We start from the raw sequence: 22794 nt of genomic DNA on the forward strand, positions 1-22794 counted from the left end.
GCTCACTGGCAGGGTGAGCCAACTCACAAATGCTATAGAATGCAACTGTTCCTAAGTTTTAGTTGAAACTTAATTGCAAATATGATTTTTAATTAAAAATTCAAACATTTAAGTAAATAAAATTACCAAAGAGAGGACAACAACTTTAAGAACAAAATGATTGGTCACATTAACACCTACATACACATTAAATCGTTTGCCGATGTTCAACCGAGATTCATCTAATAATGTATGGTGATCTTGAGTCCTCCAGAAAGAGACAAATTTTGTAGCTTCTTATTGGCTAATAGATCAGGGTTCTATATGGGGATAATTCACTATGTATTAAATTACTTTAATAGGTTTTCTCTGGGCAGCATTACAAAAGAGTTGAGGGGGTCAGGAAGGTCATTAGATTTTCTTTTACTCTTTTTACAATCTGATGTACTTTTATGTTTTTTGTGTTTTTTTTTATTTATTTTAAAACTGTGATGGAAAATTCCCTTAATTGAGTATTTTAAAATCCCTTCTTAGACCGCACAAGTCCTTAAAGGGGTTACAGGTGATAACTTATAGATCAGTTTGTGGTTACTTTGCATAAATGTAATTACGTTTCGACTTTAACTATTTGCAGAGCAATTGATCTCATAAGTATACACAACATATCGGAATATTATTTAACAGGATTGCCCATAAAAACTGGATTTGATGAATTTGGACATACATCTTATACATATATATATTTATTTGTAATAGTAAGTCAGAGGTCTAAGATGAAAATAAAAAAGATCAAGTTCAGAACACCAAGATGAAAAAAAATTAATAAAAATTATGTTGAATCCAAAAATTGCTTGGTAAAAAAAAAGAATTATGATCATGGAACCGACAGGGAGGGGGAGACTTAGCCAAAGTTAAGAGTTTGGAAAAATAGAGAAGTCCGAGTCAGAAACTTGTTTTAATGATTTTGCACCCTGTGAAGCAAGGTAAAACCATTCAGAATTTTGAACAACCGTACTACAAAAAATTGTATGATTTCAAATCCAGACGAGTCGCTGTGGCTTTTCCACAAACTTTTGCTAAGTCCTCTGAGTTTTACATTTGTAATTAGCATCAATGAATGAGTGTTAATTAGAGAAAGCTTTCATTCAATTTAGAAAGATGTTTGTACAAGTCAATATATTGATGATTATACGGAGACGGCGTGTTTCTTTTCAAGTTGCCTTTCTCTCATTTGTCGTAGACAAAATGCTGAAAACAAAGTTAATTTTCTTTCTCGTATTTTAAGGTTTATTTTGTAAGTGAAGTTTAAGAAGTGACTAGATAATTTTATTGAAGACTTTCATCCTTTATTTGAAATGATTGAATATAAACAAGTATAAATGTTATAGCAAGATTTATCCCCTAAGATCATCCCATAAAAATGAATGATTGCAGATGTCACTAATAGAGCTTATGGATGTCATAAAGAGAAATCATACAGACCACTGGTGCTTTAAAATCCCCTCCATATGTTATAATTATTCTTTGAGTTCACATATCAGATTAAAAATGAATAAATAAAAATGAAAAATTTCTGTAACTAAATTATGAGACTGTTTTATATTATGTATTAGCTGAAGCTTTGCTTTGGATCTGCTACAGAAGGATTAACCTCATTACAATTGACTATTAAATCTGCAGAACACAATCAGGGCCAATATTTTACACTTCTATATGCATTAATGTCTGGATGATTTTGTTCCAACTCTAAGACTCCTAGAGTAAAGGGTCATGGACCTCATTCCTAATAAAAAAAATAGACTATTGTCAAGATTTGGAGAATTTGTGACGTATCTCAGAACGCCATCTGAGAGGTCAGGGAAGATGGTGTAGTGCTTATTGGAGACTGAGCACTTTTTAAAGAAGCATTTCCGTCAAAATTGTTATTCTTTATATTTTGCAGTCATCATATTATACAGCACTGTGTACTTACAATTGCTCATTTTGCTTTTCTACCCAGTCAGTTCTTTTCTTTTCCATTAGTTCCATGACATTCCAATAGACTAACTGAATTCTTCTAAGCTATATGTAGAAACAGGAAATCTATTTTCCGTGCATGAGTCATAAGTCAGTGCAAAAGTCAAAGTTGGGGAGGAGAAGCAGAGCTGCTGGGTCAGGTGTGGAAGAGGGGTTGACTTATGCAGGGAAAAAATACTCCATGCTTCTACATAGAGCAGAGCAAAGAGAAGAATTAACTGGGTAGAAAGGCAAAATAAGCAATTCTAAGTACACAATGCTATATAATATAATGACTGCATTATAATAAGAGGATGAAAAGGTTGATGGGAGTGCTTCCTTAAGTAAGAGGTTTTTAAGAAATCAGAAATGATACAAAGAGAGGATTCAATATACAGTTGAGCAGAAGGATTCCCAAAGACCCTGGTCCAGAATAAAATTAACAATCCTTGACCACTGACCAAAGCTCTGCAATCTTCTTCCTATTTTCCGGCATCTTTTGAGTCTCTTCTGATTCGTTGGTATGGTGCAATGTCATACATGCATCACGCCACAATGATGACATCACATAAATCTTCTTAATAAGCTCCAACACAAAATCCATGGAGATATTGCCATGGTTAAAGACCCAAGTTAGACAAAGCAGTTTTCATAAGTTTGGTCTAAAACATCCCAACAATTATCCAGCCAAAGATCAGCCAAACGTAAGCATCCAATACTATGATGTTGTTGTCTCCAAAAAACACCACTTATGGGCCCACAAAGAAGCTTTTGTCAAGTGTGGATCAGAGCACAGGATCAGGGCCGCAATTTGCAAATTTGGTCAGAATCAATAGAATCCACTTGGAAAACAAATTCCGAATTTACCAACAGATGACACGACCAAAAACTGCAGAACAATTTTTTCCAAAATTTTCAGATACTATTAACAGCATTCCAAAAGAGTTTTCTAGGAATGACTGAGCTATAGTAACATGCACAGTTGATTTTACAGCTGCCCAACTATGTATTGAAAACACTGCAAAATCCATGGTGTTGGAGCACCAGCTTTTTTTTTATATTGATAGGCTAGACCCCTACAGATCTAAAATTAACAGTCTCTCCTATTGTTATGCAAACCCCTCACCACCACCAAGAAAATCTGTTTAAATAGGTACACTTTAACATTTGTATTTTTCTTTTGAGGTTATGTAAGAGAATTGTCCGCATAAATTGGCTTCTGTTCTCATTAGGATGCCAATTGTTTAAACAGCTGAACCTTATGGGAACTAAATTAAAGAGTAGAATAAACATGGTCAATGACCTGCGACAGTCACAAGATGTCATTTTTCCCCCTCTCTACAGGAACCAACATCTGTGCTAAAAACAATGGTGGATGTCAACAAATTTGCTTATACCGGGGGAATATGCAAAGGACGTGTGCTTGCGCTCATGGATATCTAGCCAAAAATGGGATTATTTGTCTAAAACACGAGGGTTATTTGCTGTATTCTGGAAGAACAGTTTTGAAAAGTATTCATCTTTCTGATGAAACCAATTTGAATTCACCTGTACAACCTTACGAAAATCCGGAATATTTCAAAAACATTATTTCCTTGGCATTTGATTACAACTTCAGTGAAAAAGGCAGTAACCGCATTTTCTACAGTGATGCTCATTATGGAAATATCCAATTAATCAAAGACGACTGGACGGGAAGAAAAATAATTATTGAAAGTAAGTGAACATTGACCTTTTTTACTGAAATATAATAACTTTTTTTAAGAGCATGTACAACTTTACATATTTTTATTTAGAACTAGATGGAAGTCTATTTTTTATATGGTGCATTGTGGTTTGCATAGTAGATGGTATCTCATCTCCATTGATGAGTGGTCTTCATCATTTTCTATTAGTGGTCTCCAACATCTTTTTCTTCTGCTTTTGCAGACCCAGAGCTACCCATCATTTAGGGAATGTTGTAAGATGGAGTTTTTCAGCAGCTGGAGAGCCACAGATTGAAGATTATTGATATTGATGGTATTATACCTTAAAGGGAATCTGTCACCACATTTGACCTATCTAAACTATAAATATGGGCATACAGGTCATAGACTGCTGAGGACGGTGATCCCTGTATGTCTCATATCAGATGCCTTGTTGCTAACAAATCATCTTTTATCACTTTATGTAAATGACCTCTTCCAGGCTATGGGGAGGATGCTGCCCATAAGATAACTCCATCTTCAGAGCTTATTTTACATGAAGGGGGTGTTACCAGTGTGATGTGTAATGGCCACTCTCTTCTCTTCTTGTCTCACAGCAGAGCTGTGTGTGGTTATAACTGACAAATGTGAAGGTTCTTCTCAGCCTCAGCTACTAACTCATAGGCAGGCATGGTTGTAATACAGCAGAGCTCGGAGAGCTGTAAAAATGTGTTTGTAAGAAGATAAATTTAATTTCCCCTGTTCTGTGTTAGTTACTTGTCTGACAATGGTAGCGCCCCCTTTAATTTAAAATAAGCTCTGGAAGCCGAGTTATCTTCCAGGAAAAATTCTCCCCATAGCCTGGAATAGGTCATTTACGTAAAAGAAAAACCTGGATGTTTCTGGAATAAGACATCGGATCGCAGATATCAAACTATCATTTTTTTCAGCCTACTGTATGTCCTAATAGATGGCTTGGGAGAGTTGCTCCTACTGACACGATTCCCTTTAAATAGTTACATGATTTGTTGATGTTGACTTTGTATGACCTCAACTTTGTAATGGTGCCCTTGGCTTGGATATAATATGATTTGACTTTGTTAACCAAACCGGTGGTTGAAGATTTAGATTTTAGATTTTTACGTTCCTGCAACTTTTTGAAGCCCATTTAAATTTACTGTTTACATTTACTCGTTAGGGAGATTTTTCCTTTGTTTGGAATTGGTGAATACGATGGAGTTATACAGTCAAAGTTATTGTAACCTTGTCTGTCTTCCTGCTATGAGAGTTCAGCTATTAATTACTGAAGTCAACTTTGAATATATTTTTTTCTCCTTGTGGATTCAGTGAAACACATTGGAGGTAATTGGACCGCTTTAGGATGATAGGCAAGTTTAGGTCAGTGAAAGGTTGATTCCTTAAAGAGAAACTGTCATTTGCTCAAAAAATATGTTAAATACTTTGTAAAAATCTCATGATTCTGCAGATCTTTTCCATTTTGTGCTGCCTAATTCCATTGGAGAGATATTTCCGGTTCTTTTATTGGGAGCACAGCATGTGAAATATCTCCTTTGCAGTGCGATTGGGCATTTCTTCAAAGTCTTCTCTGGGGGTCGTGTTCTTTCACACCTTCCTTCCAGATGTTGCCAATCACAGCTCAGCAGCGTCTTCGACTGATGAATCAAATGCTGAACTGTGATTGCAATGGAGGGGTGAAAGAGCATGCCCCCTATATAAATTTGCAAAAAAACCTGCCTAGTTGGGCTGCAAAGAAAAGATTTCACATACTGCATTCCAAAAGATACAAATGTGAATATCTCTGCAATGGAACGATGCAGAGCAAAATGCAAAAGAGCGGCAGAATCAGGGGAGCTCAGGGATTTTTATAAAGTATTTAATTCAACATTATTGAGCAAGTGACAGGTTCTTTTTAAAGGTGCCTTATTCAGGATGGTCTACCTAATGAAACAATATTTATGGGTCATTTAACATACACCTGTCATATAGCGTCATATACAGTTATATGAAAAAGTTTGGGCACCCCTATTAATCTTAAGCTTAATGTTTTATAAAAATTAGTGTTTTTGCAATAGCCATTTCAGTTTGATATATGTAATAACTGTTGGACACAGTAATGTTTCTGCCTTGAAATGAGGTTTATTGTACTAACAGAAAATGTGCAATCTGCATTCAAACAAAATTTGACAGGTGCATAAGTATGGGCACCCTTATCATTTTTTTTGTTTTAAATACTCCTACCTACTTTTTACTGACTTACTAAAGCACTTTTTTTGGTTTTGTAACCTCATTGAGCTTTGAACTTCATAGCCAGGTGTATGCAATCATGAGAAAAGCTACTTAAAGTGGCCACTTGCAAGTTGTTTTCCTGTTTGAATCTCCTCTGAAGAGTGGCATCATGGGCTCCTCAAAACAACTGTCAAATGATCTGAAAACAAAGATTATTCAACATAGCTGTTCAGGGGAAGGATACAAAAAGCTGTCTCAGAGATTTAACCTGTCAGTTTCCACTGTGAGGAACATAGTAAGGAAATGGAAGAACACCGGGACAGTTCTTGTTAAGGCCAGAAGTGGCAGGCCAAGAAAAACATCAGAAAGGCAGAGAAGAAGAATGGTGAGATCAGTCAAGGACAATCCTCAGACCACCTCCAGAGAGCTGCAGCATCAACTTGCTGCAGATGGTGTCACTGTGCATCGGTCAACTATACAACGCACTTTGCACAAGGAGAAGCTGTATGGGAGAGTGATGCGAAAGAAGCCATTTCTGCAAGCACGCCACAAACAGAGTCGGCTGAGGTATGCAAAAGCACATTTGGAGAAGCCAATTTCTTTTTGGAAGAAGGTCCTGTGGACTGATGAAACCAAGATTGAGTTGCTTGGTCATACAAAAAGGCGTTATGCATGGCGGCAAAAAAACACATCATTCCAAGAAAAATACTTGCTACCCACAGTAAAATTTGGTGGAGGTTCCATCATGCTTTGGGGCTGTGTGGCCAATACCGGCACCGGGAATCTTGTTAAAGTTGAGGGATGCATGGATTCCACTCAGTATCAGCAGATTCTTGAAAATAATGTTCAAGAATCAGTGATAAAGTTGAAGTTACGCAGGGGATGCATCTTTCAGCAAGACAATGATCCAAAACACTGCTCCAAATCTACTCAGGCATTCATGCAGAGGAACAATTACAATGTTCTGGAATGGCCATCCCAGTCCCCAGACCTGAATATCATTGAACATCTGTGGGATCATTTGAAGAGGGCTGTCCATGCTCGGCGACCATCAAACGTAACTGAACTGGAATTGTTTTGTAAAGAGGAATGGTCAAAAATACCTTCATCCAGGATCCAGGAACTCATTAAAAGCTACAGGAAGCGACTAGAGGCTGTTATTTTTGCAAAAGGATGATCTACTAAATATTAATGTCACTTTTCTGGTGAGGTGCCCATACTTATGCACCTGACAAATTTTGTTTGAATGCAGATTGCACATTTTCTGTTAGTACAATAAACCTCATTTCAAGGCAGAAACATTACTGTGTCCAACAGTTATTACATATATCAAACTGAAATAGCTGTTGCAAAAACACCATTTTTTATAAAACATTAAGCTTAAGATTAATAGGGGTGCCCAAACTTTTTCATATAACTGTATGCTATAACTTATTAAAATTGTAGTTTACATGTGTTTATTTTTGCTAGAAGACAAAAGTGTTTTTCGCAGTTTTCGGCATGCAGGTGGTCTGTCCAAAAATAAACAAAAATGAAAGAGGGAAGAGGGGTAAGGAAGGAATGCAGCTGCATTATCTCTCCTTCTTGAGACTGCACTTTGTGAGAGGAAGAAGATGCAAGAGGGATCGAACACCTAAATGTCTCACAGAAGATAGAACAGTTCTAACATATCATTCATTAGGCATTGAAAGAAAACATAAGGTTTTATTTACAAAACACTGAAAGTATGCCGATCAGACACATTTCCAGCTGCCCTATGTCTGAGTTTTATTTTTCTGTTGTGTGCATATTCATAACTGCACAAAAATAAAAAAGTGGTGGTCAACCAAAGACCCCCTATTACATGACCACCTAACACAGTAGCACTACAATGGAATAATAAATTTAAAATAATAACCATCTAATGATCGTGTTTCAGATGATCTTGCAGGATACTGATATATTTACATCCTAGCTATCGATTCCACTAAACAAAACCTCAAACTTTGTATGCTTGTCTTGTTTTCATATTTTCTAGACTAGCATTAAAAGCTAAGCAGCACATGAACTTGTTACATTTGGCTTCTTTCTGAGATCCATCGACTTGTTGAGACATAGATGTTGTACTCATTAATTTTGCATCGATGCGGAGCTTTATGTGAAAAATTTGTTTTACAAACACATGTATAAACAGAGACATAGGAAGAATTTTGTCTGACTTGTTTTCAGCCTGAGCCTCCTGCAACGTGAATAGAAAATTAATTACGTCGGTGTTATTTATAAACAACGTGATAAAGGCCGAAATCCAATAAAATGAATCTAGTTTGTTTAAATGCAGTAAGTGATTCATGTTATGAAGTTGGAAGGTGTTTGCTGATTATTTCTTAGAGTTTAGATAGAGATGTTAAAAGTCTGATTCCCAAACTGTACCCAAATTTTAATCAGAACGCAAACCCCATTGAAAATGATGGGGATGTGAACTTTGGCTCTAGAAAAAAAATTTCTTTCTTTCTCTGCAATGGACTAATACTGAAACTCTGACCTTTGCAATGGACTTCCGGGAGAAGTCGGTGTTCGACGTTTAGTGCCGGATAGAGATGAGTGGTGTTCGACTAGAACTGTTCGCCAATCTCAAATTTGCTGTTTTGGGTGGTGTTCGAGTCGTTCGACGAACGCGAACGATTTGCAAATAATTCGGCTGTTAGAAGTTATGTTCGATAACTGTTCGTGCACCAGAAGCGTAACTGGATTTTTCACATCATGCAGGGATTGTCTGCCACTCACTGTAATGCCACAGCCATGGTGGTTGTGGCATTACAGTGGCTGCCCAAATCGATGGGAACAGTGCTCACAGTGAAACACGAAAAGCCGGCAATTCAGCAGCGGCATACACCGGTACCCGACAATTTAGAACAGAAAGAATAGAGCATCACACATAGATTAGATAGATAGAAACATGTCAGTCACATATATAATAAGTACAGTGATAGTGTTGATTACTGTACTTGTCATTTAGTGTTAGAATAAAGGATTTATTAAAAAAAAATTGCCATGGGGTTCCCCGTAATTTTAGTCTCTAGCGGAGGTTAAGCAGACGGCTGGGGCAGATGTTTGAGGCCTGGGAAGGGGGTAATACCCACGGAGCTTCCCAGGCTACTAATATCAGCCCCCAGCTGAATACCCCCTATTTTAATAGCTAGTAAAGGCTAGGCAGACAGCTGGGGGTTGATATTAATAGCCCAGGAAGGGTGCCATGAATATTGACCCCCTCCCAGGCTACAAACACCAGCCGTCAGCTGCCCCAGAAATGGCGCATCCATAGGATGCGCCAATTCTGGCACTTAGCCTTGCTCTTCCCACTGCCCTGTAGAGGTGGCAGTGGGGTATTATGGCTGGGGTTGATGTCAGCTTATAATGCCAGCTGACATCAAGCCCAGGTTAGTAATGGAGAGGCGTCTATAAGACACCCCCATTACTAACCCCATAGTCTAAGTTAAAAAAACACAAACACCCAGAATAAAGTCCTTTAATTGAAATAAACACACAATTCTTTGATGTTCTAAATTAAAACATACTTACCGTCACGCCCATTCCAGCTGAAGCCAATGTCTTCAGCAATAAAAGTAAAATAATAAACCAACCTCATCCTTACCTTTCCATGGTTCCCAGGATGGTTTCAGCTCTGCTACATTCACATGACAGGCTGGATCGCAGCTGAAAGCTGCCATCCCGCTTGCCATGCCACAGACTCTGAGAAGCGCAGGCATGCTTGTGCTCCTCAGTGTCTGGCTGTGACGGCATCCAGATGAGTCGAGTTCATGTCCAATGAACTCAGCTCACCTCATGCACATCACTGACAGCGTGGGAGAATTCTCCTGCGCTCACCGCATGCGCAGGAGAATTCTCCCACGCTGTCAATGACGTGCATGAGGTGAGCTGAGTTCATTGGACATGAGCAGGAGAATTCTCCCACGCTGGGATGGCATTGATATGACAGGCTGGATTGCAGCTGAGTGCTGCCATCCAGCTTTTCATCCTTCAGAGGCACTGCAGAGCGCAAGCATGCCTGTGCTGTACAGTGTCTATGAAGGATGGCATGCTGGATGGCAGCGTTCAGCTGCGATCCAGCCTGTCATCTCAATGCCATCCCAGCGTGGGAGAATTCTCCTGCTCAAGCGGTGAGCTCAGGAGAATTCTCCCATGCTGTCAGTGACGTGCATGAGGTGAGCTGAGTTCATTGGACATGAACTCGGCTCATCTGGATGCCGTCACAGCGAGACACTGAGGATCTTCACTGAGGAGCTTCTCAGTGTCTGCGGCATGGCAAGCTGGATGGCAGCTTTCGGCTGCGATCCAGCCTGTCATGTGAATGTAGCTGAGCTGAAGCCGTCCTGAGAACCATGAAAAGGTAAGGATGAGGTTGGTTTATTATTTTACTTTTATTGCAGGAGATCGTTGGCTTCAGCTGAAATGGGCGATACGGTAAGTATGGTTTAATTTCGAACATTAAAGAATTGTGTGTTTATTTCAAATAAAGGACTTTATTCTGGGTGTTTGTGTTTTTTTTAACTTTGACTATGGAGTTAGTAATGGGGGTGTCTTATAGACGCCTCTCCATTACTAACCTAGGGCTTGATGTCAGCTGGCATTATAAGCTGACATCAACCCGAGCCCTATTACCCCACTGCCACCGCTACAGGGCAGTGGGAAGAGCGAGGCTAAGTGCCAGAATCCGTGGATATTACCCCCTTCCCAGGCTTCAAACATCTGCCCCAGCCATCTGCTTAACCTCCGCTAGAGACTAAAATTACGGGGAACCCCACGCCAATTTTTTTTTTAATAAATCCTTTATTTTAGCACTAAATGACAAGTACAGTAATCACCACTATCACTGTACTTATTATATATGTGACTGACATGTTTCTATCTATCTAATCTATGTGTGATGCTCTATTCTCTCTGTTCTAAATTGTCGGGTACCGATGCTGAATTGCCGGCCGGCTTTTTTAAAGAGACGGTGCATGAAAACACTATTATTTTTTTTTAATAAATCTTTTAACACTAAATGACAAGTACAGTAACCAACACTGTCACTGTACTTCTTATATATGTGACTGACATGTTTCTATCTATCTAATCTATGTGTGATGCTCTATTCTTTCTGTTCTAAATTGTCGGGTACCGATGCTGAATTGTCTGCCGGATTTTTTAAAGAGAGCGTCTTCTGAGCAGTTTGTCAGCTTTTGGACACCTTTGAAGGTGTTTTCTATGTGTTTTTGTTTGCCTGCCATTGGTTTTAACGGTGTTCGACGGTGTTTGACGGTGTTCGACGAACAGTTCCACGAACATCCCGGTGTTCGACGAACCGAACCGAACCTGAACACTACAGGGGGTGGCTCAACACTAGTGCCGGACATTAAGTGTCAAGTACAAACACCAAATTTTTGAGTTCAGGTTCGTTCATCTCTACTCCTGGATAGTGTTGAGCGAATTTGTTCAGCATTTCAAATACGTGTTCGTGGTTACAGCTTGTTCATGCCAAAAAATCGGCTCTGCTCATGAACATCCCTGATTTGCCACGCTGTCACGCAGATGTTATCATGGCATATATACATATATACATGTATATACGTATATGTATACATAAACATGTATACATATGCATATATATACATATATAGTGTGTTCCCCTTAATTATGATTTCATGATGATACCTTTTGATTAAAAAATTTGTGCTTTTTTAAACACACTTACATTGGTTGTAAGATAAAAAATAAGTAGTAATCAACTACAGATATTGCATTGTCACCTTGACAGACTGCACACTTCTCTAATACCATAGCAGGTAGAGAGATGAGCGAACCCGAACTTAAAAGTTTGGGGTTCGTAACGAACAGTTAGCGTCCGTTGTTGCAGTCCAAAAACGGACTTTTCCCGGAAGTCCTTTTTAATATTCTGAGTTCCGGGGGAAGTCCGGGAGGAGAGAGAGAGGTTTTTTTCCAGCTCCAAAATTTGCGTTCCTATTGTTTTCAATGGGGTTCAGGTTTTGGTTGAAGTTTGGGTACAGTTCTGGTACCCGACACAAACTTTGGACTAAAGTATGGTTGGGTAACAAAACACGAAATTTCTAGGGTGTTGCTCATCCCTAATAGCAGGCTGTATAGGCAATTTACACAGAATGGTGTTCTCTCACTTAGAATGCGTGAACTGGTGCACAAATGGCTTAGTTTTGCCTCATAAATGGTGAACTATACTCTCAGTAATTCTCTGAGAACCCCTCCCTGATCCAGGTCTCTGTTTACCCAGCTCCTGCAATGATATATCAACCCGTCATGTGACTGTGATTAAGCTCATTATTGCACCAGTGATTGTCTTCAGTGGTCACTTGTTGTGGTGACATGTCATCAGTAGAAATGGCTGAACTGTGGTCTTTGGGAAACCAAAAAATCTTTGACACAAAGAATGGAATTATGGGTATTACTACTGTATTATACCATTGTAAGCTAAATATTTTATACTGTGCACTCACATGTCATCCGAGTATAGTCCGATGTTTTCCCCGGACTCATCAGTTTGCATGGCCGAGTGCGACCCGAATATCAGATCAAACAGGGGCCAACTCTGTCCAAGGAAAAAATTGTACATGTGCACGGCTCCATAGAATAACATTGGTCCAAGTGAGATCAGATCTTTTGTCGGATCGTACTTGGATCGATAATACGGTCATGTCATGAACCCAAGTAAGGAAATATATTGAGGAGTTCTATAATCTAATCACATATAAAATATGGTGCTAGTGGAGCTTTTTTCGTCTTTGTTCTATCAAGAAACATCAGAAATTAGAAGAAAATAAAGAGATTGAACTCACTGTCTTACATTCAAGATTTGTTGTACATTGATTTTGTGATAATGCCCTTCTATAGCTCATCCGTTGCTGAGATGCTGACGTTGAAGAGGATATAATCAGACATTCTGGACTTTAATTTGTTGCAGTTTGTTTATTTCCTGCTAGGATTGTTTTTTAACAAGTTACTTGCTAATTTTCTTCACAGAGAACTATATAATTGAAGTCTCTGGGGCTTACGTTTAATTGAATTCTCAAAAACGAAAAGAAAAATATTTTTGTCTCTTTTTCGGAAATATGAATTAAACATCAAATGAGGCTGCCTACGAATTTGCATGAAAATTATCCATAGAGAATGTACAGAGAGTGAAACCAGACTTCATTATTTCCATCTACTTAAAGGTGTTTATAAGTAATTTCTCTACAATCATTCTGATTCAATTGATTGATCCGGTGTTTTGATGCTTCGGATAAGTCCACATTATTTAACCTCTTCATGACATACGCAGATGTATTATAGCCAGGACCTGTCTTCAACAACCGCGGGTGGAGCAGAGCTTCACTCGCGATTATTAACCTGTTAAATGCTACTGTCAAACTCTGACAGCAACACTTAACACGCTCCAGCATGGTGACGTGTACACGGTTCGCCGATGGGTTCCTATGACAGCCGATGATCTGGTGAAGACCACCATGCTTGTCATTACAGAGCTCCTTTGAAATATGCCTATGGCTGGGCTTCAACGGAGACCGTGATTTCTGGTACATGCAGCGATGCTGTGACATTGTTGTATGTACAGTGGGTACGAAAAGTATTCAGACCCCTTTAAAATTTTCACTCTTTGTTTCATTGCTGCCATTTGGTAAATTCTGAAAAGTTATTTTTTTTTTCTCATTAAAGTCCACTCTGCACCCCATCTTGACTGAAAAAAAACAGAAATGTAGAAATTTTTGCAAATGTATTAAAAAAGAAAAACTGAAATATCACATGGTCATAAGTATTCAGACCCTTTGCTCAGTATTGAGTAGAAGCCCCCTTTTGAGCTAGTACAGCCATGAGTCTTCTTGGGAATGATGCAACAAGTTTTTCACACCTGGATTTGGGGATCCTCTGCCATTCTTCTTTGCAGATCCTCTCCAGTTCCGTCAGGTTGGATGGTGAACGTTGGTAGACAGCCATTTTCAGGTCTCTCCAGAGATGCTCCATTGGGTTTAGGTCAGGGCTCTAGCTGGGCCAGTCAAGAATGGTCACAGAGTTGTTCTGAAGCCACTCCTTTGTTATTTTAGCTGTGTGCTTACGGTCATTGTCTTGTTGGAAGGTGAATCTTCGGCCAAGGCTGAGGTCCAGAGCACTCTGGAAGAGGTTTTCATACAGGATATCTCTGTACTTGGCCACATTCATGTTTCCTTCAATTGCAACCAGTCGTCCGGTCCCTGCAGCTGAAAAATACCCCCATAGCATGATGCTACCACCAACATGTTTCACTGTTGGGATTGTATTGGGCAGGTGATGAGCAGTGCTTGGTTTTCTCCACAAATACTGCTTAGAATTATCACCAAAAAGTTCTATCTTCGCCTCATCAGACCAGAGAATCTTATTTCTCATAGTTTGGGAGTCCTTCATGTGTTTTTGAGCAAACTCTATGCAGGCTTTCATATGTCTTGCACTGAGGAGAGGCTTCCGTCGGGCCTCTCTGCCATAAAGGCCTGACTGGTGGAGGGCTGCAGTCATAATTGACTTTGTGGAACTTTCTCCCATCTCCCTACTGCATCTCTGGAGCTCAGCCACAATGATCTTGGGGTTCTTCTTTACCTTTCTCACCAAGGCTCTTCTCCCACAATTGCTCAGTTTGGCTGGACGGCCAGGTCTAGGAAGACTTCTGGTGGTCCCAAACTTCTTCCATTTAAGGATTATGGAGGCCACTGTGCTCTTAGGAACCTTAAGTAATGCAGAAATTCTTTTGTAACCTTGACCAGATCTGTGCCTTGCCACAATTCTGTGTCTGAGCTCCTTGGGCAGTTCCTTTGAGCTCATGATTCTCATTTGGTCTGACATGCACTGTGAGCTGTGAGGTCTTATATAGACAGGTATGTGCCTTTCCAAAACAAGTCCTATCTGTTTAATTAAACACAGTTGGACTCCAATGAAGGAGTAGAAACATCTCAAGTAGGATCCCAAGGAAATGGACAACATGTGACTTAAAAATGAGTGTCTGAGCAAAGGGTCTGAATACTTATGACCATGTGATATTTCAGTTTTTCTTTTTTAATAAATTTGCAAAAATTTCTACATTTCTGTTTTTTTCAGTCAAGATGGGGTGCAGAGTGTACTTAAATGAGAAAAAAATGAACTTTTTAGAATTTACTAAATGGCTGCAATGAAACAAAGAGTGAAAAATTTAAAGGGGTCTGAATACTTTCCGTACCCACTGTAGCACAAGTGATTAGGCAATCACAGCTTCAAGTTCCCTAAGGGGACAATTAAAAACTGTGAAAAGTAAAAAAAAAAGTGTTTTAAAAAAATAATAAAAACATATGCTTTTTTTGTATTGTCTTTTTTTCCACTTTCCCTTATTATTGTAAAATTTCCTCAATAAAAAACAATCTGACAAAAAAATAAAAAAAGTTTAAAAGTTAAAAACACCCTCCTTAAAAATAAAGAGATTAAACATTTAAAAATATAAAAAAAATACATATACAGTGGGAAAAATAAGTATTTGATACACTGACGATTTTGCAAGTTTTCCCACCTACAAAGAATGGAGAGGTCTGTAATTTTGATCGTAGGTACACTTCACCTGTGAGAGACACAATAAAAAAAAATCCAGAAAATCACATTGTATGATTTTGACATAATTAATTTGCATTTTATTGTATGAAATAAGTATTTGATAAAATAGAAAAACAGAACTTAATATTTGGTACAGAAACCTTTGTTTGCAATTATCGAGGACAGACATTTCCTGTAGTTCTTAATCAAGTTTGCACACACTGCAGCAGGGATTTTGGCCCCCTCCTCCATACAGATCTTCTCCAGATCTTTCAGGTTTTGGGGCTGTTGCTGGGCAACATTGAGTTTCAGCTCCCTCCAAAGATTTTCTATTGGGTTCAGGTCTGAAGGCAGGCAATGCCACTCCAGGACCTTGAAATACTTCTTATGGAGCGACTCCTTAGTTGCCCTGACTGTGTGTTTCGGGTCATTGTCAAACTGGAAGACCCAGCCCTGACCCATCTTCAATTCTTTTATTGAGGGAATGAGATTGTTGACCAAAATCTCACGATACATGACCCCATCCATCCTCCCTTCAATACGGTTCTACCGTCCTGTCTCCTTTGCAGAACACCCCCCCAAAATATGATGTTACCCTCACCATGCTTCAGGGTTGGGATGGTGTTCTTGGGTTGTACTCATTCTTCTTCCTCCAAACACGGCAAGTGGAGTTGATACCAAAAAGTTCTATTCTGGTCTCATCTGACCACATGATCTTCTCCCATGCCTCCTCTCGATCATCCAGATGGTAATTAGCAAACTTCAAACATTCCTGGACATGTGCTGGTGTGAGCAGGGGGACCTTGCTTGTCCTGCAGGATTTTAATCCATCATGGCGTAGTGTGCTACTAATGGTAATTTTGAGACTGTGGTCCCAGATCTCTTCAGGTCATTGACCAGGTCCTTCTATGTAGTTCTCTCTCCTGTAGAATGTAAAGTCTAATAATCAGCAGAGTCCTCTTTCTCTCTCCTGTATAGTGTAAGCTCTTATGATCAGCAGGGTTCTCAATCTCTCCTGTATTGTGTAAGCTCTTATGGTTAGCAGGGTCTTCTCTCTCCTTGAGAGTTTAATTTCTTTTGGTCAGTGAGATCCTCTCTCTCTCCTGTAGAGTGTAAAGTCTAATAGTCTGCAGAATCCTCTCTCTCTTGTAGGGTGTAAGCTCTTATGGTCAGCAGGGTCCTATCTCTCCTGTAGAGTGTAAGCTCTTATGGTCAGCAGGGTCCTCTCTCTCCTGTAGAGTATTAGCTCTTATGGTCAGCGTGGTCCTCTCTCTCCTCTAGAGTGTAATCTCTTATGGTCAGCAGGGTTCTCTCTCTCCTGTAAAGTGTAAGCTCTTATGGTCAGCAGGGTTCTCTCTCTCTCCTGTAGAGTGTAAGTTCTTATGGTCAGCAGGGTCCTCTTTCTCTCCTGTAGAGTGTAAGTTCTTGTGGTCAGCAGGGTCCTCTTTCTCTCCTGTAGAGTGTAAGCTCTTATAATCAGCGGGGTCCTCTCTCTCCTGTAGAGTGTAAGCTATTATGGTCAACAGTTCCCCTCTTTTTAGTAGAGTGTAAGCTCCTATGATTAGTGGGGTCCTCTCTCTCCTCGTGTATTTTTTGAGCAATTGCAAGCTTTCCAGTTTTGAGATCCACTTGACTTTATTCACCATAAATCTAATTTTGGGGGAAAATGTGGTGATGTCAGTGAATTTGAATTTTAAAAGATCAGTTCATTTCTAATACCTACAGTATATAGTTGATTGGGGGACTGTTAAGACTTAGCAACTCAAGCTCCCCCCCAGGTACCTGGCAATAACATAATTGCTAGGACTAATCACTGAATTGCTTATGTGGGTCTCTAGGTGTGCCATGTATTCATCGACTATAAACCACCTCTGCCTTCTCTATGGTTAAATCATATCCTGGCATATATGGACAGTCAGGCAGCAACAGTTTATCAGTTTTCAAAGTTGTCATCCAATTTATGACATTTTGCTTGTTTTTCTGGTCTGAAAAAAAAGCATAAAAACAAATTAGGAGGTGCTGTATTTAGGATGTATGGTGCATTACTCTTTTTTTTACGCTCCATACACTTCCAAATTACAATTTGCAAATGCTATTATTAGCTATCTGAGAATGTGCGCGAAACTGGATGGGAGGAAGTAATGATACCATAATGCAGACTTGGTGAGAGGGGCTTAAAATCTAATTTGGAATATGATGCAAAGAAAAGATATTGTGTTTTACACAGCTTTTGAAATGGCTCATCCTGAATGGAGGTTTTGCCGGGGAGGGGTGAGGAGGTCAGTTTTTCCTCTTCACGATTAAAATGCACAGTGACAGGAGATGTGATTGTAAATTCTAAACAATTACCGCGGCAGCCGACAGAATGTCCTTTTGATTGTAAAATGGAATGAACACTTATTTTCTATAAATGTAGCGAGCAGAGTGCTGGATCCTGACCCCCTCGAGTCGATCTGACGTGAACAAAGAGAATGAGAGCGCGATAGAAAGCCACTATTTTAAGTCAAGCTGAAACCAGAACTCGGAGATGACTATTTTCCAAAAATAGCAGATTGCAACTTCACAAGACCGGGAAAAAAAAAGATGTATTTTATGTCAGGCCCTCTAATCTTCAACACCCAACGCATTTAGCACATATTCTCAGTCTTCCTTTACATTAATCAATCTTCATTTAAATCAAATTTGCATCTGAAAGTGACAGGTCCGTCTACAGGCACAAGCTCAATACATCAGATTTCCATTGGCAGAAGATTTCTTTCTTTTTTTTTTTTTCCAGCCTTCACTTAAAAGATTTATAACTTCAAATCAGTCTTTCATTTCATGTTCCCAGCTCACTAAAATCAGATTTATAACTACGCATTATGTCACACACTTCCAGTTCGCTGAACATTGATTTAGAATTCATAAACATCCCATTATCTGACACTTTCTCAGTTCAGTGAAAAGGTTCGCAACGTACAAACATCAACAATGCCAGCTCATTATCTCGCATATCCTGACTAGCCTGGAAGCTGCTTTCAGCAAAGAAAAAAAAAAGTTTTGTAAAAAGTTGTGAAGACTGAAGAGGATGGGTGTCATTCACTGATCAACGGCAGCCGCCATTGACTCTTTACGGATAGCACTTTGATAATGTAGTGATTAACGCAAATTAAATCTGCTTATTCTCTAAATGAATGTATACACATTTTACCACTGCATATTACAAAGTCTCACGTTCGTAACAGTTATCTATCATAACAATAAATAAAACATAAATAACAATTCCTTCTTAGCTTCTTAGGCAACTGTAGATTTTTTTCGATGGTGTGTAACCTCCTTATTTTATTTCCTCTGACGGCTACTACAAACAAATATAAGAATATATCTGATATGAAAAAAATCGTCTTATTTCTCCACTTATGAGCCACTTCTCTTTCCTTCCTCCTGAATTCATATTTATTCTGAAAAAAATCATCTTGTCAAGACAAAACAGAATAAAAACAAAGCGAGATGTCAGGGTACATAGCCTATTATACTATATGGCCAGCGAGAAGCGGAGGAGCAGTGAGGAGTTCTCAAAACAGTGAAAAAGAGGCAAGCATGGGCAGATCATGCAGCATTTTCCAGCATATTTATTTCACTTCAGTGCTGAATTCACATCTACACTGCAGTATAATGTCCTCCATGCTGCTGCTGCTTCTGTCTATCTGCTAAAGAAGAACAAACATCCAATTCTCTGGGTGTGCTGTGCACGGGAGACATCATAGTAGCAACTGAAAAATAGAGAATTTGCAGAAAATATGCTGAAAATGCAAGATAAAAGCCATATAATGGCCAGAAATAGTCTTATTCCTCATTTACAACCAGGAAGGCTTATTCTTAAAAATTACCTGAACTGACAGGTACATTTTAAGAGATTTGCCTATACTATTTGCATTAAAGGGGTGGTCTGAAATGAGCACTGATTTAATCCTAAATGTCTATCTATTTAATGTAGTAGTCTAATAGCTTTCCTTATGTACTTCAAATAAAAAGACCCTACCACTTCCTCCATACATTCTTTAACTGCTTTCATTTTTTTACCTACTTCCAGTTTGATAATATTTTATTTGAGAATTTCCAGTGTATTTTGGGATTCTCAAATGAGACATCATCAGGGAGCAGAGACTGCAGGTACTGTTGCAGCCTCTGCCCCCATCCTGAAATGAACTGTCATCACTGATGTGTCACGCTGTCTCGGCGTTCAGGAGCCTATGCTGACCCTACACTGAGGCCCTGCCTAATCCCTCTACCTGGAGGTACTGTTGATGGTACAGAGGTCCAGGCCGCCAGCGTAAACCTACCTCCTGAGAATCCCTGAAACTCAGTAATCTAGTCCTGAGAAGGACCCCGATCACAACAATTGGGGACAGGTCCGTATATGCAAAACACAGAACAAGACGAACGAGACAGTACAAGGGGCAAACCAAAAACCACCTCGCATACAAAAACTTACACCACTACAACGGAGGGAACACCAACGGGTAAGGGGATAAAGAATAAAGCGAGGAAGGGAAAAAACCACACCGAGTACACTTCGCTCCTAACTCCACAATACCACGTATCGCTCTGATAGTCTGCATGAGAAGCTTTCACCGACAACTACCCTATCAGAACGGCAGGTATTTGAAGGAGTCCCAATACTGCAGAATTAACTGCAGCTGGGCGAGGCTGGGCCTCGTCTATCGCAGAGAGAGAGAATTAACTCCCTCCCTGCCGAAAAACACCAAGCACCAAAAACTCAGCTGCGAGAATTCAGGCTGTGTAATCGCGACGATCTTCGTGGCGACACACCCATGACAGTACCCCCACTTCTACGAGGGGCCTCCGGACCCTCAGGGCCAGGTTTATCTGGGTGAGTCATGTGGAAGGCCCGAATTAATCGGTCTGCGTTAATATCCGATGCAGGAACCCACATCCTCTCCTCAGGACCATACCCTTTCCAATGAACCAGGTACTGAAGGGACCGGCGATTAAAACGTGAATCGATGACTTTTGATACCTGAAACTCCAAGTTACCATTGACCACCACAGGAGGAGGAGGTAAAGGTGACGGTTTCACCGGCGCCACATACCTTTTAAGCAAAGATCTGTGGAACACGTTGTGAATTTTAAAAGTAGAGGGGAGGTCAAGACGAAATGCCACCGGATTAACTATAGAGCAGATCCTATACGGCCCGATGAACCTGGGACCCAGTTTCCAGGAGGGAACCTTAAGTTTTATATTCTTGGTAGACAACCATACCCGATCGTTCACACTTAGGTCCGGACCAGACACTCTCTTCCTATCAGCCATACGTTTGTATCGGTTCTCCATAGTACTTAGATTATACAGCACCCCTTTCCATATCGAAGCATGTCATGACGAAAATCGTTCCTCCTCAGGAACCCCCGAAGAGCCCCCCCTATTGAAAGTACAAAACTGGGGGTGAAAACCATATGCCCCAAAAAACGGGGACTTACCAGTGGACTCACTCCGCCTATTATTAAGAGCAAACTCCACCAGAGGTAAGAAAGAAGCCCAGTCCTCCTGGTTCTCTGACACAAAACACTGGAGATATGTCTCCAAACTCTGGTTCAGACGTTCCGTCTGACCATTGGTCTGAGGATGAAAAGCCGAAGAAAACGATAAATGCATCTCCCGCCGTGTACAAAATGCCCTCCAGAATTTGGACACAAACTGAGACCCCCGATCTGACACCACATCAGAGGGTACACCGTGAAGCCTTACAATCTCCCCAATGAACACCTGCGCAAGAGTTTTAGCATTAGGAAGAGCAGGAAGAGCGATAAAATGTGCCATCTTGCTGAATCTGTCCACTACAACGAGTATGACCGTTTTACCCGAAGATGGCGGGAGATCCGTAATAAAGTCCATAGACAGATGAGTCCAAGGACGCTCCGGGATCTTCAAAGGTAAGAGAGCCCCAGACGGATGGGTACGTGGGGTCTTAGAGCGCGCACAAACCCCACAGGACGCAACAAAAGTTCCCACCTCCCAATGTAAATTAGGCCACCAAAACCGACGCGAAAGGAGTTCCACAGTTGCTTTACTCCCTGGGTGTCCTGCCAAAGCTGAGTTATGGTGTGCCTCGATCACCTTTTGTCGCAACTGATCTGGAACAAACAGTCTCCCAGGAGGTCCAACAGGGGCGTCCCCCTGAGCCTCCAATACTTCCTCCTCAAGCTCAGAGCATACTGCCGACACCACCACCCCCTCCTGAAGGATAGGAACCGGGTCATCCGTATTCCCGGCCCCAGGGAAACTACGAGATAAGGCATCCGCCTTTACATTTTTTGATCCAGGACGATATGTGACGAAAAAATTAAACCTGGTAAAAAACAATGACCACCTAGCTTGTCTGGGATTCAGACGTTTTGCGGACTCCAGATATAGCAGGTTCTTGTGATCGGTGATGACGGTGACTGGATGGATAGCCCCCTCCAGAACATGGCGCCACTCCTCAAAAGCTAACTTAATGGCCAAGAGTTCCCTATTGCCGACATCATAATTCCTCTCAGCGGACGACAATTTTTTAGAGAAAAAAGCGCACGGACGCCATTTACCAGGAGACGAACCTTGTGATAATACTGCCCCTACCCCTACCTCAGAAGCATCTACCTCTACAATTAATGGCTGTGATGCATCAGGTTGAATGAGTATGGGTGCCGAGGCAAAACATTTTTTCAAGGAGGAGAAAGCTTGACAAGCCTTGTCAGACCACCTAGAAAAATCCGTCCCTTTTTTTGTCATGTCTGTGAGAGGTTTAACCATGGACGAGAAATTACGAATGAATTTCCGGTAATAATTAGCAAACCCCAGAAAACGTTGTAGTGCCTTAAGATTCTCTGGCAGATCCCACTCAAGAACTGCCCGCACTTTCCCAGGGTCCATACGAAAACCAGACGCTGACACCAGGAAGCCTAGAAACTGGAGTTCCTGAACGGCGAACACACACTTTTCCCACTTGGCGTACAGTTTATTATCCCGCAAGACCTGTAACACCTGCCTAACATGCTCCTGATGAGACACAAGATCAGGCGAGTAAATTAAGATGTCATCCAGATAAATAACAACAAACTGACCCACCAGGCAGCGAAAAATGTCATTAACAAAGTGTTGGAACACCACCGGGGCATTAGTCAGACCAAATGGCATGACAAGGTTCTCATAATGTCCCTCCGGAGTGTTAAAAGCCGTCTTCCACTCATCCCCCTCCTTCATCCTAATCAGATTGTACGCCCCCCTGAGATCCAATTTAGAGAACCATTTGGT

General features: G+C 40.4%; 1 protein-coding gene across 5 annotated transcripts in view; it reads left to right on the top strand.

Moving 5' to 3' along the window:
- The window catches only part of LRP1B (LDL receptor related protein 1B), a 2071868-nt gene that overhangs the window by 1542639 nt on the left and 506435 nt on the right, over positions 1 to 22794 (top strand). For all 5 annotated transcript variants that reach the window (XM_073647246.1, XM_073647248.1, XM_073647249.1 and 2 more), the window contains exon 41: positions 3319 to 3690. In XM_073647246.1, coding sequence (XP_073503347.1) covers positions 3319 to 3690 — 372 coding nt within the window. The remainder of the gene's footprint in view (positions 1 to 3318; positions 3691 to 22794) is intronic.

Source organism: Phyllobates terribilis, unplaced genomic scaffold, assembly GCF_046119375.1.
Source record: "Phyllobates terribilis strain yellow unplaced genomic scaffold, ASM4611937v1 Scaffold_9__5_contigs__length_417890890, whole genome shotgun sequence".
In the NCBI taxonomy this organism is placed as follows: Eukaryota; Metazoa; Chordata; class Amphibia; order Anura; family Dendrobatidae; genus Phyllobates; species Phyllobates terribilis.